This window comes from Haliaeetus albicilla, chromosome Z, assembly GCF_947461875.1.
Source record: "Haliaeetus albicilla chromosome Z, bHalAlb1.1, whole genome shotgun sequence".
In the NCBI taxonomy this organism is placed as follows: Eukaryota; Metazoa; Chordata; class Aves; order Accipitriformes; family Accipitridae; genus Haliaeetus; species Haliaeetus albicilla.
The window spans coordinates 29,065,561-29,084,793 of record NC_091516.1 but is presented as its reverse complement, the minus strand read 5'-3'; the positions used below and the strand labels follow the sequence as shown (position 1 = coordinate 29,084,793).

The following is a 19,233-nucleotide window of genomic DNA, read 5'->3' as shown; positions in this document are numbered from 1 at the left end:
AACCCCATTTGATGGGTTAAAAATTGCCCAACTAAGCAACCTTGAAAACTGTATATACAAGTAGTTGGAGTTGTATAAATATCTAGGGTTAAACATGCAGGCTAACAGCCAAAACAATAATAAAAGCCAGAACATTTATAAATACCTACAACACAGCCTAGGATTTATTTAGGCTATATTATAAAGCAAATTCTTAGCTTTACTGATCTCTGGACATTCAAAATAATTCAACAAAATCAAACTTTTGTCAAAATTCTGGAATAAACAGGTTTATGGTTTTCATTTAGGTACTCAAAATAACTTCATAAATTTGAGTGCATGAACCGACATCTCCTACCAAGGACTTAGCTCGCAATAAGAGATCTAGAAAATAAGATTAACACTTATAAATGATTTCACCAAAGAGGCCTGACTGAAATTTTGTTATGGATGTCAACAGAAGTTAAAGAGGGGGAAGAAAATTAACCCACATAAAAATCCTGCAGATTTAACCTAAGTATTAATCACATCTCTGCTGTCTTGTAAATGGGGCGGGGGGGGTAGGGAAGGCAGATGAGAGAAAGAAAGATGAAAGATGATAGGCATCAAAAACTGAAAATACCTCAGCTGGTATCTGACCAGTACTCAACACTCCTGCTCACTCACATACTTTAACAGAACTTCTGCTTTTTAGCAACAGCACTGTCAGCTTGTGAACCCCTTTGATCACTTTATACAAACTGCTGCCTTTGTCAGCCATTTCCTACTTATCTTTGTGCTGTTAATTATTTCTGTTTAAGCATACCTTCTGGAGACAAGCTGTCAGCCTTTGAGGATCAGAGTGTCTGCCAAATAGCTCCTCTATTGATATCTATTGTAAAATAGGTCATGAAAGGCAGCAGAAACTACTAGATATTCTTCATACCTCAGTAAATCCAAATTACTACTATGTAAGGGGAGAACTGCACCTGCTATACCCTTGCACCTGCTATACCTACACAAGGCAAGGTATGCAAAAGTAGTCATCTTTTATTATAATAATATGTGTAGCTGGAAAAAAGTAAAAAGTGCTTGTGTGCTCACAAACTTGTGTCAATTATCTGCCTATATCATCCTACTAATGTAGCTACCCCAATAAAAGACACCAGCTATTCAAATAACAAGTTGTGTTAATTAAGATATGCTCGAGACATTGACTAATAAGTAGGTCTGCCAAGTCAACAGAGAATCAAGTATTTTAAAGGGCCGTACAGAGGGTCTGACCAGGACACTGAATGAAATGTTATTTAGACCCAGTCAAAAGAAAACAGTGGCAACAGGGACTTTGGTGAAACAACTGTTTGGTCTCTCATAGTGTTTGGAAGCCTCAATGACACTTCACTTCTCAAAGATAACTGTCAACATCTCACATTGCTTCAATCATTGCTTCAGGTATTGAAGTATAACTTTATCAGGTCTAGAGCATTCAAAAATATCTAACTTATCTAAATACTCATCTAACCTGTTTATCTAACCCAAGTACTTACATGTTTGTTAACACAGCACATTGAAACTATCTTTTTAAGTGAAGACGAGAACAAGAAGAGGTTTAAAACGCTGCCCTTCCCAGCATCAGCCATCCAATAGCTTTCCTTAGCAGCTGCCTAACACAGCAGCTTTTTATTCTGCTTCATACTAATGGACTTCTTAAGGAATATGATCTCCTTCCCTGTTACATCCTTTCCTGAGCCTTGGCCTTTCCAATATTGGCCTTACATGTTCAAACTACCTTTTTTACTTGTATAGGTTGTCCCACATTCTCCTTTCTCCATTGCCTTTTATATTTCAGGTCATTCAGTTCTTGCAATTCTCCCAGCCATAGGTCTGTTTCCAGACATCACATCTTTCTTTAGTATTGAGACACTCTGCATTTTTACCCTTCAACATAAGGGGTTTTTTAACAAGGAGGAAAAAAAAATTAAACATTTCTGAAGTTATTACTGTGTTCATGTATGTTGTTTGGAGCAGTCTCATCACAGAACTTTACTGCACAGATTGAATCTAGATAGTGTTGATATGGCATGCTGAATTCTCTCATTATGCAAAACCAGAATGGATGTTAAGCATGTTCATTAAAAAGTCATTAATAAAGCTTCCAAATTTACAGAAGCTGAAACTATATAAAATTACATTTTATACATATATCCAGAGTCTACCAACAGGTTACCAGTGTTAGTGTAAACAGGCTAGCTATAAAATATCACAAGGACATAATTTATTCCCTACAGCATCTGGAAAAAAAACTCCCTTGGGTGTTTATCATTCAGAGGTAAAAAAATACATGCCTTTTAAAATTTGAGATACAGATACATAGTACCTGTGCAGTGCTATGGCATCCAAAAAGCACTGGCTCTTTGTTACAGGGAGAAAAACTTTCCTTTTAATCACTACTAAAATATTGAATGGATTTAGGACAATTTAATTTCAGGACTACATGATTTTTGTAAAATGTAGCAAATTTATCATGACAGGTAAATACAAACACTGTACGAAAACACACAGCTGTAATGGAAACACTTTCAAAGCATGCCGACAAACATGAAAAAGTATTAAGTTTACACAAAATACAAAGACAAAAATAGTACTATTTTTCTAAAAAAATAATTTAGTTCCACAATTTTAGTAATTAGGAAGCCAATAAAATTATTGGTAGACTTCAGATATACTGTGGGTGTAGGGATCTACTAATCAACGGTGGCCTCCATGTAAAGACAGTAGTCTACTGCTATTACTACTAATAGTTACTGCCTTTTAGATAGAGGAATGCAATTTCTAGGTCCTCCAAAATCTTCGGAATGAAAGAAATATTGCAGATGCACATACCCTTAAACATAGTTTAAGTTGCAAACACAAGTGAAAGCATCGTGCAGTAGATGAGGAAAAAATAAAACTCTACAGGTGATGCTTCAACAACACTACACAATAGTTTTGGGCATCTTGGAGCAAAACATAGCTTTATATACCAATTTTCATGCTAAGCAAGTAAACAGACTATGTAGAGGAAGACTGATTTTGTTTCAGTACAAAAGCACTGTACTGGGGATAAAGGAATTTAATTTAAAGAAAAAATATACTAAAGCCTCTAAAATATTAAAAATACTTGAAGAGGAAATAACAGAAAAATCCCAAAATCAAGTTCCACATACATCAAAAATATAGCAGCTGAATATCAAAACTCCAAAGCAAAAATTAATGAGATCTATTTAGCTTTTTTAAAAAAAGTGAAGAGGTAATGTGCATCTAATCTGGTGAGAGTTTACTCTTGGCAGATTATGCATCTATGAGGCACCACCACCAGCAATCTACAGAGCTGGAAAAACAAGCTTTTACCTTTTTGTAATGTATAAACATTGCCCAACACATTTACAGAATGTTCCACATCATACATTAAATATTTTGCTTGCCTTCCCTGAACAGAAAGAAGAAACCATGATAACTGAAGAACGGGTTAAGTTCACAAATCAAACAATTAGTCTGACACACTTTTGCTGAAAGATGCAGTAACTCAATCCTTTCAAGTAAGACACACATAATCTGTAATAAATATGCTATATTGGGCCTTAGAGCTGCAGATCAGAGACTACTACTTTCTCTCCAGAAGTTATCTGTGCTGTTGCAGTGTTAAAACTCCATATAGACACTGAACTTTGCCAAGATCCTACAAATGCCTTGACTAAGTAAAGCCAAACTACTGCAGTGACGAAACCAAATAAGGACGCCATTTCAGAAAACAAAAGCGTGAAACAAGAACGTCCAAGGTGCAAAAAACTCCAGCAGAAGCTTCCAAAATCTGATTCATACATATGAGTACCTAAGAATGGAACTGTAGGTAGAGAATACCTCGAGGATGCTTCACACCCACAGACGTACGAACGCACATGTAAAAAAAAAAGAAACTCGCAACTCTTATGTTTGCTTTTGCTGATGCTGCAGACACCTGGAACGCACATTCCAAACCGAGCCAGGAGTGGTCCCTGCACACGCATCTGTTAATTGTATGTGTCTTACTCTCCTCACGCCTCCTTGCTTTGCCCGGACATACCGGAGAGACCTTTGTTGCTGTTTTCTTGTTCATACGTTCCTCAAGGGACCTCAGCAGAGCACATTCAAACAGAACACTTTTCCTCCCTTCAGAGCCGGCATGCTAATTTATTTCTACAGACTACTGCTCAGCCCGCCTAGCAGAGCTAGGCGACAGCCTCTGCCAACGCCGAAGACGGCCTCTATTCCTGATTCTTTAACGCCAAAACGACAAATAGTCTGGAGCTACAGGTAACAGCACCGAGAAGAAACGGCACGTGACTGCTGTTTGCTGCTCCCCTCAGCACACCACCGACACCAAAGCGCTACCAAAACCCCGCGCGTTTATTTTCGGTTTCTCGTTTCCGGGCAGGGAAAAAGCCGCTCCGCCACTCAGCCAGACGGGCTTCGCATTCACGCGAAGCCGGGCCAGGCTCCCGGCTGGAGCCGGAGCCGGAGCCGGCGGCGGCTCCCGCTGCCCGCCCGGCCCTCCCCAAACTTCCCGCGAGCGCCCGCCGCGCCGCGCGGACCCCCACACCCGCAAGCAGGCCCCCCGCCAGCCCGGGGGAGACAGCGGGGCCAGCTCCGCAGGGAAGAATGAGACCCAGGCGGACATCCGCGCACCTCGAGCACTGCGCCCGCCGTTTTCCTGCCCTTGTTTTGCAGCCCCTCCCGGCCCCGCGGCCGCGCGCCCCCCCCTCCGCCGCCGCCGCAAAGCGGCTGCTCCACGCCCCCCGCGGACACCGCCTTCTCAGCCCGCCCGCCCGCCCCCACGACTATTTTTAGCCTGCCGGGCAGGTGCTGGGAGCGGCGGCAGCGCTGCCGGGCAGGCAGCCCAGCGCGGCGACGGGCGCGGCACCGCCGGGCCCAGCCGGACGCCCGGGGGACACCGCCCCGGCCTCCTCCCTTGCGCGGGCGGCAGGGCGGCCCCGAGCGCGGCCGGCCGGGAAGAGCCGCGGGGGTGCCGAGGGCGGCGGCGGGCGGGCGGGCGGGCAGGCAGGCAAGGCGGCTCCCCGGCGCGGCCGGGCCAGCCCGGGCCAGGCGGCGCGTCCCCCCGCGGCGCGGCAGCCCCGTACCTCCCCAGATGCCCAGCTTCAGCTGGGAGCTGTCCAGGTTCACCACGTAGTCGCCGAGGAAACGGTTCAGGACGTCCACGACCAGCGACTCGAACACCATCCTGCCCGGCGGCGGCAGCACCAACGCCGCCGCCCCGGCTCCCGCTCCCCCGCCTGCCCCTGCCCGGCCGCGGCCCCGCCACGCCCTCCGCCACGCCACGCCCTCCGCCACACACACACACTGCGGCGCCCCGCCCCCGCGGCCCGAGGGGGCGTGTCCTATGCGCCACCCGCCGCCGCCGCCGCCGCCGCCCCGCCCGCCTCCCCCCGGGCGCCGAGACGCCGGGGGGCCCCCCCCTCGCTTGCGCCGTGCGCACGCGCCGTGGGCCGCCTTCCCGCGCGCAGGCGCGGCAGCTGGGCGCCCGCTGCGGAGCGGGGGGGGGAGGGGGCGCGGTTTGCCGGAGGCTACGGGAGCCGGCGGGGGCCGCGCCGCGGCGGGATGAGGGGCGGGCGGGGGTGGGGGCCTGGGCTGTTTCTTGTGGCCGCTTCGTACGGTTTCCGAGGGAAAGAGGAGGGTTTCGCGCTGGCTAGCTGCTTGCGGCGTGCTTGTAAGATACTCACTAGGTGGTCCGAGGAGTTTAGATGTGGTAGCCATTACGATATTTTGAATACATTTTTTTCCCCAGGCTGGGCAAGTGTAGAAATTGTTACATCTCTCAGCTGTTTGAAAGTGGCTGAACTATTATTAGCATAATGACTAAACCAAGTTGAAATTAAGATACTTCTGCAAAGAGCCTGACTCTCATGCCATTTTCTGGCTCGGGGATCTGCTGAATCAAACTGGGTCATGTTTGCCCCGAGTGACTGTGTGCTGAGGCCTCCTGCGCTCACAAGGCTCTTGTTCTGCCAAATAGCCACAATGCACTTCTTTGGTGATGGCAGGAAGAATATAATTATCCTCCAGCTTGTTCCTGGAACTGCAACAATTAGGTTTGAAATGAAGTTCAAATGTTTATCGATAAGCAAACCCCTGAGTTTTTATAGCATGTGGCACTGGGTTTGCATGGCAAGTCGGGGGGGATGGAGGGCAGCCTCTGCGAGAAGAGAGCAGGGGCTGCCCCGCACCAGACACAGCCGGTTCCTGCCCGCTCCAGCCAGCCCACGGCAGGGCAGGGCTGAGCCCCACGGCAATGCTCGTGGCACCTCTGAGATAACATATTTAAGAGGAGGAAAAAACAACTGCTGCACAACAGCACCCAGAGAGGACTGGGAATATGTGAGAAAAACAGAAAAACTGCAGACACCAAGGTCAGTGAAGAAGGAGGGGAGGAGATGCTCCAGGTGCCGGAGCAGAGATTCCCCTGCGGCCCGTTGGGAAGACCATGGTGAGGCAGGCTGTCCCCCTGCAGCCCAGGGAGGTCCACGGTGGAGCAGATATCCACCTGCAGCCCAGGGAGGACCCCACGCCGGAGCAGGTGGACGTGCCTTGAAGGAAGCTTCAGCCCATGGAGGCCCCACACAGGAGCAGGTTTTCTGGCACGACCTGTGGCCTGTCAGGGACCCACGCTGGAGCAGTCTGTGTTCCTTTCTGTCGGTGTCACTGAACCACTGTATCTAATACAATAAATTAAACCATTTTAACTAGAATGTCTTACTCACGGGGGGGGGATAGGACTGGGAAGACTGCCAGAGATGATACACTGTTTCATTCCTTTTTATAGTAATAAGAGAATGCTACCTACCACTTCTCCAGACCTTTCCTTTCACTGTGGCATATATTTGCCTACTTACCAACAGCCTGCCACAGCAGCAATGCCTCACCTCCGCTCAATATGTAGAATTTAATCATTTACAAAGAAGCAGGTTGATTTAAAGAAGCACACTTTTATCAGGGTCATCGTTGTTGCTCTGATTATTAATGCAAGGAAGGGGACAGAATGAGACTGAAGGAGGAGAACAGACAATGAAAAAACATACTGTCTTATTGACACTTAGGGTCCTCTGAAGTTTATTGTGTATGGTTTGAAGAAATTACAATCTCTGCATTTCCGGTTCTTGAGTTTAGCACCTTTTGCTCTTGAAAGACAGCAGTAACATAAGAATAAACACTACATTAGAAAGAGATAATTTAGACCAGTAAAAACCCAAATGCCATCAGCAACTCATTCACATCAAATGTAACTGTGTCCATGCACTAATGCACATACATGAGAACATTTATGCAGCAGGTTTTCTATAAATTTCTTACACAAAGCCAAACATATTTCTTATAAGCTCTCTCTAGAGGACTGAAGTGTAAACCCAGGGCTTCTCTTATTTTGTGACTAAATCACATATCTTCCTATTTAGTTGTGCAAAAGCTAGTTGTTAAATCCATTTACATCTACTCCTGTCCACTTATTCTTCCAAAGTCAGGCTTTCACAGCATGCACCCTCCCAAATTAACTTCTTTTTAAAGTCTGCAGTCCTTAGGGTATAAGGTAAAGCTTCTTTGTCTTATTCAAATATTCTGCAGAAGGCATTCTCAAGTCAGGGGAACTAAAGTGTCCTGGGCTAAGTAGCATTTGTATTGATCAGAAGGATATGATTTTCATTTTGTTACTGCAAAAAAATTCTTTTGGTATAATAGATCTTTCCACTGCACAAAATATGGGTGAATCTTCCACAGCAGTCAGTTAGGCTTGAAGCTCTCACCTCAGAAAAACTGCTTACTGTCGATGAACTGCTAGGCCTAGTGTAGGCGACCACAGATAAGCGTGTGATTTTTACTAGTGACTCTTATGTAATTAGAAATCTCTAACATTTGCAGACTCACCAAGGCAAGGGGGGTCTTTTTCCTTCGTCGCTCTTCAAGTCCCACAGCTCACTAGCACCAGCAGGTGCAGTGTGATTTCAAGCATAGCTGGAGCAGTAGCTGAGAAGTAAGGAACAGGGTACATGAAACGGTGGAGTATCCGTGGAGCATCTGTCCAGTCACATGAACCAAAATGTCTCCCTGGGATTTCCACAAAATTTGAGAATTCTCTCTACATACATGACACAGTCACAGCCACCTGGACAGCAGTTTTTCCACTGGAACTGGTGTTCTGTGTGTTCCTGCAGTCCCCATAGAAATCCATTAGTAATCTCTGATTTTCCCAATTTTCTAATCAAATGTCCTGATACCTTGATGGCACTTGACACCCATAATAAAACTGTTTAACGTCTGGCTGAGTATTAGCAACCAGGTTTCTGGGCTCCCTGCTTATGCCATTTCTTCAATCTGAGCCTGGAGGCCACAGTCTTCTCTGTGCCGAAGGGGGATCCCAAGTCTGTTTACTGATTACCTCTGTGTGAACACTGCTCAGATTTCTACTTGAAGTGACTCAACGTCTCACAGGTCTGCCAGGATGGCAGGTCATCATCAGGGTACAGTGCTGTCCTCTGCTACAGAACAATCACAGGCAGCCCTCTCAGTCATATATTAGAGTTCAGGGAAGTACATTTGCTCATAGGAAAAAAAATGTAAAAGATGTTTGTATTGGGTTTGTGTGGCAAGGTTTTGGTAGCGGGGGTGTGACAGGAGTGGCTTCTGTGAGAAGCTGCTGGAAGCTTCCCCCATGTCTGGCAGAGCCAAGGCCAGCCGGCTCTAAGACGGACCTGCTGCCGGCCAAGGCTGAGCCCATCAGTGACAGTGGTAGTGCCTCTGGGAGAACAGATTTAAGAAGGAAAAAAAAGTTGCAGTGGGCACAGAAACTGCAGCCGGGGACAGGAGTGAGAACATGTAAGAGAAACAACCGTGCAGACACCAAGGTCAGTGAAGAAGGAGGGGGAGGAGATGCTCCAGGTGCCAGAGCAGAGATTCCCCTGCACCCCATGGTGAAGACCATGGCGAGGCAGGTTGTCCCCCTGCAGCCCATGGAGGTCCACGGTGGAGCAGATACCCACCTGCAGCCCAGGGAGGACCCTACGCCAGAGCTTGTTTTTATTCTCCTCAAAAACTTCTAATTTCCAGAGTCTAATGAAGTCACATAACTTTAGGCAAACTGCCATGATTCCATGTATTTCCATGTTCATAAATACGAAAAATCTTATAATTGTTTCTTCCATGTTGCAGCTAGTGCTTTCAAAATGGCTCTGGCTCAAAGAATGTTGAAGGGTGGTGAATACAACAGGATGGACTATGAACCTCATTTAGTGTGTCCCCAAAACCAGAATTCTATCAATCTTACAGGGATGTCAAAATTTATGAGCTATTTCATGAACTATTTTAGAATACACTCATAAGTTCAGTAAAACCACACATCACAGGGATGCCTTATTTCTAAGTCTTTCAGAGCCACATGGTTTTGAATCTCCCTTGGAATCAGCTGAATCATGGTGGAACAATGCTTGCTCTACTTAACACAACCCTTTCATCAGACAAGGTGAAATATGTGTAAGTCCTAAACTACTCCAATTACACATGCAGCAATGTAGTAACTGTGGAAATGTGTAGCAATCTTACTCAGTAAGTCCATAGTACTGAGCCTAAATTGCTAAACTCTTTGAAACTCAGAGACAAAACCACTCCTGAATTTTCCATCTGATCATGGTATGCAACAAAAACTCCAAGATCTGCTTATCAATAAAACATTTTAGCTTAATTTTAAAGCCAGTTCTTCCAGTTCTAGGAACAAACTAAAGAGTAATTATATTCTTCCTGCCATCATCAAAGAAGTGAATTCAGCAGTTTGGCAAAACAGAAAGTTTAAAAGTCTAGTAGGCTTCTGAACACATTCACTGAGAAGACACTGATCTTCAAGCTTTATTCAGCAGTGTAAAGTGTGGCTTTTCCCTTGCTAGTTGTGAAATGCTCTCTCTTGCTGATGTCTGTGGGAATTGTCAGTTGCTCACATCAATGCCATCAAATATGTATTTTTTGGTGCCTAAGTGACTACAGAAGTCTGGCCCTATATGTGGATGGTTAATAGAAATAGAGCACAAAGTAGAAGGTTCCTACCTTAATAGAAGAGGTGCAATATAGCAAAAGCAGGGAAATCAATAACTTCAGCTGTGATACCCAGGATGATAATTAAGCCCAAGCATATTACATCCACACTTTGTCTCTCTGTTGCTATAAGCGCATACAAATAAGAGAGTACCTGTGCAGAGGATTTTAGGTGGAGAGTCATCCCAACTGGAAGAGTAAGAACAACATTCAATTGTTTGCACTGGTGGATCTCCTATACTTGTATTAGAAAGCAAGTACCTCATGCTTTCTTCTTCACCTACAGCCACTTCCTGTAAGATCAATAATGAATCTCATAGAGATTTGACAACATAACCTGGATGTATATTTTTATGGTGCATACAACATGAAAACATGTTTCTAAATCAGATTTATGACTACAATATTTAAACTAATAATACATAGATGTAATTATTTCTATTTCAAATGTTATTTTTAAATATAACATCTGAAGTCCTTAAATTCCTCACTCATCATTATTCTCTCTAACTGACCGTATTACCCTATTAAAGCTAATTGAAAATCCTTTTCTTGTAATTTCACTGTCACAAAAAAGCTGCAGTAGGTTCATCAGTTAAAACACCAAGACTCAATTAGTTGCAAGAGGGGCACAACAATTTTTGCCTTAGACTGTGTCAATTTTCATGGTAGTTCTGTTATTAAGAGCTTTAATTTTAAATGAGAAAACTTTAGATCTTTCTTCATCATCCCATGCAAAAAGAAATCCTCATTAAAACCAAGAACTTTGCTGGTTTTAATAACTGCACTTCACTGCTTTTGGAATTTTCCTGGGACTAGGGACATGACTACACTAGAGTTAACATCTTTTTTTTTTAAAATGCTTTTAAATTACTTATCATAAATGTCCTCAACTACAATGATATGCATCCTAAGATTTGTATTACCTGAATTATATTCAGTAGCTAGCCTCAGCAGGCCTTTTTTGTCAAGCTGCACTGTAGTCTTTTTTTTGCAGTACTTTATTACACTGGATGAAATTGAGAGATAATGCAGGAGCAGAAAGCAGCATAGGACATGAACCTGTAGATTTTTTTCAGATACTCAGGATTGCTGTCTGGAGACAAGCATTTTTCTGTAGAAAGCACAGGTTTGCATTGCAAAATCTTGGTGGATGTTGTTTTGGAAGTACTACTCAGAAAGGTGTTGTGACTAATAAATTGAACCAGTGAGGATCTTGAAGCTGAATCCTTTGTAAATGGAGAACAGTGTGACCTTTTTCTGTCATAATGGGCAGTACTTTCTTGTAAGCATATACTGTAGTTCTTACGTATTTCATGTGAAGTTAGTGGCAGTGTCTGCAAATGGTTGTTTAAAACAGATTTCATACAGATTTGCTTTGAAGTTTCTATTTTTTGTGTATTTACAGTAATGGTAAAATCTATGTGGAATAAAGATTCCTTTCCTGTGTGCAGATGTCCCAGGACTTCAAAAATACCATGTTTTGACAATTGCGGTGCTCTTTATCCACGTGATTCAGTATGAGCTTTGCCGTTTAGGCTGATGTTTTCCATTTTTCTGGTTTTATTTTGGTAGTTTGATAATTGAACAATATTGTTGTTGTTATTATTATTATTATTATTATTATTATTATTGATTATGCTTTTTGTTTCAGGATCAAGAAGTGAGACTTTTGAAAAATAATTTATTTTTTTTTTAATGAACACAGGATGTTTCTGTAGAGGTTAGACACATTGACCAGGCTCAAAAGATCTGGACATCTTTTCTAGAGTCAAGAAATTTCTTGGCAATTTGGAGTTCCTTTCTTGTGAGTTACCATCTCTGTTAGCTGAGATTCTTTGAGTTTCACTACATGGCCTTATTGCAGTGTTTTCATGATTTATTTTAATCAATATAAACATTTGAAGGATTATCTGGATTGAGAGGAACCTGTTTTTAAATGATCTAAAGGATTATCTGGATTGAGAGGAACCTGTTTTTAAATGATCTAAGGAAAACAAGAGAAACAGTTATGAAAAATCAGGAAAAACAATGACTATTTAAAAGCTCTATTTTTTATTTCCATTGTGTCATTTGAAGCAGATTACATGAATAAAAAAACCCAGCACATAATGTATAGTTAGCAGAAAATATGCTAAATGGAATTGTAATCTAACATAACAGTGGACAAAAGAGGTTTTTTCCAATATATTTGGCATATTGGCAGATCTTCTAGTTGATTAGAAGAACTAATGAAGTACTGTACTTAACATTATATGTACTTTCTTTATACTTCATATAAATAAATAGAATTTACACCAGATTTCAAAATTTGCATTTCATTTTAAATTTGGTAAATCATGCATGAACGATGAAAAGCAACAAGACATAGAAAGAAAAATAGAATTGGAAATACTATGTTTGCATGTACGAAGTAATACACATTTGTCTGACCATCTGGAAATACTGATATGGCACTGTTGGCAGGATAAATTTACAGCTGACACTGAGCATATTTTGTTATATGTCCTTGTCTTTTTCTTGAGCCATGGAAGTGTTTGTCAGGTGACACAAGGCATCACAAATAAAGCCCTGATTTCAATCAAAACCAACAGACTGGTCCAAGAAATTATTGTTGATGGAAAAATTTAATCTTAGTAAAAGGGCACCATCTTCCCTGTGAGCAGAATATGAAGTAAGGTAAATCACTTACATTTCTAGTAGGCCAGGGTCTGCTTTATTTTGGACAGGGATATTAGGATTAAACGCACATATATTTCTTGCAATTACAGGGGTTTTTATAAGCTATACACATGTAGTATGTCATTTGTATTGATAGTGGCATGAAAAGTAGATAAACACACAGTTGAATATATGTTATATGTTTAGGTAGATTGCAAATATTTGCTTATATCCTGCATTATGGGATCTTGTGTTGTTTTTAACATCAATATAGATTTGTAGTAAATTGAATGTCTTATTTCTCTGATTCTTAATGTCTGCTATGTTGAAAAAGTTTAAAACCTTTCTTCACTTGAGACAAGTTATATTATTATATTGAAATGGCTTGGATTTAATCTTTAAATATTTTCATTTAAATGTAGTACCTACCCTACTATCTGGAAAAAATAAGTCTAGTTCCAGCAGTATTCATGACTTTTGTAGTTTAGCTGTGTTCAGAGCAGATGTATAGCCAGGTTTCCTAAGTGATGGAAGGAGAGATATTTTCATTTGAGGGAATTGTGTAGAATTTATTGTAAACTAAGAATCTACAGAAAGTGTCTGGACTGAAAGCAAGCCTAGAGAAAAAGGTCTGAAAGGAGATTGAGATAATATGGAGAGGTCCTATAGCCATATAGCAATTACAAAAAAACCCCATGCTGAGGTACACTTCCAAACCTGTGGATTACTATTTCAGACAGACAATAACCTTTGACACCTTTTTAATAATAGCAATAATTCTTTCCAACAAACAGGTTTAAAGGATTTACAGTTTAAAAATATGTCATGAAAAGCCATTAATCCATCCAAAATGTTCACAGATAAAGGATGCCTTCTTTGTTTTGAACTATTTGGGAGATATTTCTCCACCTTTAGTTCTTGCTCTACTACTTTTTTAGGTCCTTGATTACTGGCGCCAATCAAAATATTTTTTGCTCCTTTAAAGTGTACAATTTCACTGAAGCCAAATGTTCTGTAGAAATACATCATCAATGATAAGTTTTAGCTGATAAAGTATTATCATGTAAACCAAAATTTTGAGTTGACAGAGGAAAGGGAATGACTGAATGGACTACTCAGCTTGAACACATAGTATGACAATTGCTCCACTATTAAAGCACTTGAAACACTGAGACCTTTCATCCTTTGAGTTGTTAGACCCATTTCAAACACATTCCTACTGTGTTTCCCCTATAACTTACAGGATTTTGGAGCTCTATCCTGACCCTTACTTTTCCAGTGTAGGTAAAATATGGGGAAAGGATTACTCTAAAGAGTTCCAATTGAAAAAAAGAAACATGAAAAAAAAAGGCAGCAACTGTAGCAACTAATCTTAAAAGTGACACTTCCTGGACCATCACATGTACTCTGAGCTGGGTTCCCAAACAGCCAGGTTTTGCAGTAGCATTTGTTTTTACTGTCTGTTTTTGGAAGAGCAGCATTAGTCCCACTGCAAGTGATTCTCCTATCAGCAAAGTAAACAGAAATGTTACCACTGATTCCGGCAGAAATGGCATCAGGGCCGCAGTAGGGCAATTCTGAATGCTAGAAATACAAGTAATCTGTATTGGACATGACAAACTTACACAAGAGAAACCAATGTTAATAAGATTAGTCATAGGATACAGATGCTATTGACAGAACTGCTCAGGATACACTGCCCCCTATTTTGTAGAATCCGGACCTCTTTTTGACACAAATAGCAGCTACATATAACTTCCCTAATTTTAAGTAATCACTTCACAGAACTCATCATCTTTTTCTTTACTGCTAGCCTCTGCAGTTGAAGCGCAACTCCATTTGTTCAGCCGCAGTGTACATTCCTACTGTGCTGCAGAGACAAATACCCACAGTGTGCTACATATCCTGCACAACATGTGGCACTTTGCTTCTGTTTATATATGCTATGTAGTTGTTGAACGTATTATTTGTGTTGTAATTAAACACTAAGCACTAGTCTTTGATGAAGCCTGCACTTCCTATGCTGCATTCACACTTCTGTTGTGCTACTGAACCTCAGTCAGATAATATAGTTGTGCTATTGCAGCTGTACTGATGCAATGCTGAAGATTAGTAGTAATAGTAGTAGTCAGATGGTAGTTTGTACACTAGATTTAACCTGTAAGACTGTTTAGTCTGCTAAATGCCTGTCTCTAGAGGGTTTTTTTGGGGTGGGGGAGAAAGCAGGAAGGGAGACAAGAAAGAAAGCAGGTGTCTGGTGTCAGATCTGAAGGTCAGTGTGTGGCTAAATATTTTTTCATCTGTTTCAGTTGGCCAAACGAGAAATATGACTCCTTCTCATGAAGTGTGCATTGCTGGGACTGTTTTGCAGTATCTGTATTTTTAAGATTCTGCTGTGTCATGGGTCAGCTGATTCAGGAATATATTAAAACCAAAAAAAAGACCCTAAAATGCAGGACTACCTATAGAAAAAAAAAAAAAAAGTGGCAAAGCTCAAACGCTGGTAGGAAGCCTTAACTATAATGCAGCCTCTGGATACTGAACTTGGCACTTGGTATTTTTCCTCACAAGATTGCAGGAATCAGAGTGAATGAGCAATTTAGCTAGCAATGTCAAGGACACTTAAAGAGTTACAGTTGGAGAGCCGTCTTTGTTAAATGACGGAGACAGCACCATCTGGTGGGTATACGCAGATTTCTCCGCATATTATTGGATTGATGGGCTCATGCATTTTCTGGTAGTTTGTATTCAACAAATAATTAAAATTAGCATGAATAATTTAAGGTTATTTTATGTCCCTTTTTAAATGAAGTTCACAGGGCAAACATAAATTCTCACAACACAAACATAGTTGCATTTCAGATGGAATTGGCGTTTGGAAAACACCTTTGGCAGTGCAGCAATCATCTAGTAGCGAGTGAATGAATCCTATATGGAAGTAGATAGTGCAAGACTATGTGATCTTACCATATTGTTAATATCCTTAGGTACTATAGGTAAAGGACTGAGAAGAGAAGGTAGAACTTGTTGCCAAAGACACTCTTGCAGGTTTTATCTCTGTCCACAGGGTAAGGAAGCCAATGTAGATGCTAAAAATAATTTATAGAAGTCCTAGGAATTAACACCACATTTGTGTCCCCTTTTAAAAAGCCATTGATATGGTAATCATTGGAGAGGCCCTGTAGACAGGCCCCGGTAAAACAGTTCTTTACAGTAACGTTTGGAAGTGGACTGTGACTACCCCTGCTGCTGTGGGATATCCACTCGCCCACCTCTGCTCAGTCCAGAGGGACTGGAGCCATCGTTGCTATGTCTCGCTTCCTGGTCTTTCTGCACTATTACTCGCTCTGCAGTTGTAAATGAAGATACTTGGACTCCATGGCTCAAATGGCAGATCTGAATCCAGCAGTTCCCCTGTATGAGCTTTTTCATAGGAAGAGGGTGTATGGGCACTTGTACTCCAGTTAGAGGAGTGATGGACCGCTGTAGTTAAAGTCCACATGACACTAGAGCTCAATTAATTTTAAAACACCTAGCCCAGGTAGTCTAATTAAAGACCGTGGTTACTTTTATCACTATATGAGAAAAGCCCTGAGTGCAAACTCGTGCAAAAGCAGCTGGTAACTTATGGCAGGTAACTGTTTAAGAGGTCTGAAGTCATCACTAATGAGAAATAGAAGGGCCATGTGGGAAATATAGTGAAGAAACATGGAAAAGCAGATCCCCACCCACCTTTAAATCATAAATTTCACATGTACATATTATTTGAGCTTTTTCCCTTACTACTTAACATTGTATCCAAAACCACAGCCCCTGTGAAGCAATGCTTAAACTGGTGTTAGCCAGTTTAAGGTTGTCCTTTACTGTATGTACAGTGAATTTTCTGTATCATTATAGTAAGTCATTAAGTATTGTTAGCATGATTTTTCCTCTTGATTTGTGCCATTAAATATTTTAGGTATCAAAGTGAAAGCTCAGAATGATGAAAATTTTTTTCTTATGAAATGATGAATAAAAAGTTGGTAACCTAGTTTGTTCACATAATTTTTAAATTCTTTCTAATACCGTGTAGTCCTGACTGTAGCACATGATTTTGTGACAAATATATGTGTATTGTTTCATTTATTTGGTCAGTAGTAACAGTAGATTCATCAACACCCATGTACATCTTTGAATCACCTCTTCTTTAAACTTTTCACAGATTGAACAATGATTATTTTTATTATTTTACATCTCGTGCCCTCTTTTCCAATATTGTGGCAATATTTCATTGCATGGTCAACTAGGGACCTAAGTATTCTCTTGTAAGAGAATTTATCAAGAACTTTCAGAACGTCTGAATAGTGGAAAACCCTATAATCTGTTTATTCTCTGTTTTAAGTTTTCAAAGAGATCTGTTTAAACTGTTCAAAAAACAGGCTAATGTTTCATAACAGACATTTCTAGGCTGCTTCTTTGTTTTTCCCTGATACTATGATGTAGAATTCTGTCTAGCAATTTCTTCACTTATTTTTCCTTGTACTGAATTGAGCTTATTTGTCTACAGAGCCCTGAACCGAAGTAATTTTTTTCAGTGAGGAAAAAATATGTGTTATGAGGACCAGAACTCAAATGGTCATCTGCTTGTGAAATTGTCTCTCTTCTCCATTTTACTTCCACTGGGCAATCCTCTGTAGATGGAAGAATAAGTCTTAAAAAATGCCTAAAGTTCAGCTTGTTGTAGGTATCTGAAATTGCTCAACTTGTCTTTATAAGTCTTAATCTGCATACCTTGATGCCTGTTGAAATCCTCCTTCTCAAGACATGGCCACAAGCTGGCCATACATTATTTGGGGAAATGTAGCAATAAGGAAGGGATGCTTAGGAATTGAACTGAAGTACTAGGGCATTACATGCACATTGGGGTTTTACCATTTAAGTAGGTTGGCAGCTTGCTCTAGGCAGCAAGCAAGGCAGGCTGCCTCCCATGCTTCAGAGCCTTCCTAGTGAAATGCATTTAAACCACTTCTACTTTAGGGAGTTTCTTGCATCAAAGCAGGGAAATCATAGATTTAAAGGCTTAGACAACTGGATAACAGCAATTTTGTGAATTTCAGTAGCATTTAGTAGATTTATACACATGTAGAGGAGGTTACTTTACAGTCTCTGAGCACCAAGCCAAATGATTTATTGAAAATGATATTTTCAAACTGAACAGGGCAGGTCTGAAGTGATCACCATGCTAAAGAAAATTATATGTTCGTAAATTGTGGTATGGTATCATGCATGCATTTTGGATTACCAAACCATCACCCTGGTCATGTGTCCAGGCTAATTAACCTCTTTTCCTAGAAATGAAGGGTCTAGTCCAGTTCCAGAACTAGCTTATTTGGAGCTAGCTTGCAAGCCCTTTTGCCATTGCTTTATACTCAGATGTCTTTTGGTGTTTTGAACTTCAAAATTTGGGCCTTGTCTCCCATTTCATACTTCTGCTGAATTCTTGTTGATTTGTGCCTTGGAAGTTGCTTTAGAAGTCTCCTGATTTCCTGTTCTACTTCTCCTAGTACTGCATTAAGGTTGACTTTCAGTGTGCAAAAGTGTAATGTGCTCCCAGTGACAAAAGAGCTTAAGCCCCAAAGCTATTTTAATCTTTTTTGTTGTTATTGAAGTATCTGGGTTTTATACAAATGTAAAATTTCTATACAGCATAAAAATACAACACATAATGTAACAGTAAGAATATACATGTGTATCATATTGGACATTACACAGTAAAACATAATGTCTGTCACTGGTAACTTACCAGTAATAAAAAAATCTCTTATTTTTAGTATCTATAAAACATAATTGCATTATGATTATTTTGCCCTAATTCCTTTTTTTTATTTTGTCAAAACTCAATACTTCAATACTACAAGTGCTTTTTGTAGACTTGCACCTGTGGGATATGAACATTGCTATGAAATTGGATAGTAGATTTTTTAAAGTGTGGTATTTCGTTTTGTGCTGTCCCAAAGGAGTATTTTGGTTTGAACAGAAGTCTTTTTAAAATACACTTGCAGATTTTTATAAAACCAGAAGGTGGCAGCAAGTGCTGACTAGAATTTTGTACCACTAAACCACTTCACACCTTCAGAGCAAATCGATATCCTTTGTAATGCAAGCATTTGCTTTGAATGTGATGTGTAACAGAAAAAAGCTGATTTACATTTACATCAGTACCATTATTCTTGCACAGGGAAGTAAGAGGGCTAATCCATTTCAAACAGATTTATCCATTTGAAAAGACTAATGCTGTGAGGGGCTGTCAGTGTGCGTATGCCAAACAAATAATGCAATGATCTGTCTAATACGTTCCCTGATAATACAAAACCACATGTATAATGATGTTTTTTCTGTGTACTGCCATCTCTGAAGCTTTCTGCAGCACATGTTTGGAAGATAGATGCTGTTTCTGAATAGGCAAATCAACAGTTGAAGGTGTTAATGGTGATGGAAGATACCTTATAAATTGATTCCAGGGTAGTTCAG

At 41.0% G+C, this 19,233-nt stretch overlaps 1 protein-coding gene across 4 annotated transcripts in view; it reads right to left on the bottom strand.

Moving 5' to 3' along the window:
- The window catches only part of VPS13A (vacuolar protein sorting 13 homolog A), a 109,531-nt gene extending 104,251 nt beyond the window's left edge, over positions 1 to 5,280 (bottom strand). For all 4 annotated transcript variants that reach the window (XM_069776694.1, XM_069776693.1, XM_069776696.1 and 1 more), the window contains exon 1: positions 5,115 to 5,280. In XM_069776694.1, the coding sequence (XP_069632795.1) occupies positions 5,115 to 5,214 (100 nt within the window). In that variant the 5' untranslated portion in view covers positions 5,215 to 5,280. The remainder of the gene's footprint in view (positions 1 to 5,114) is intronic.
- Positions 5,281 to 19,233: the final 13,953 nt, after the last annotated feature.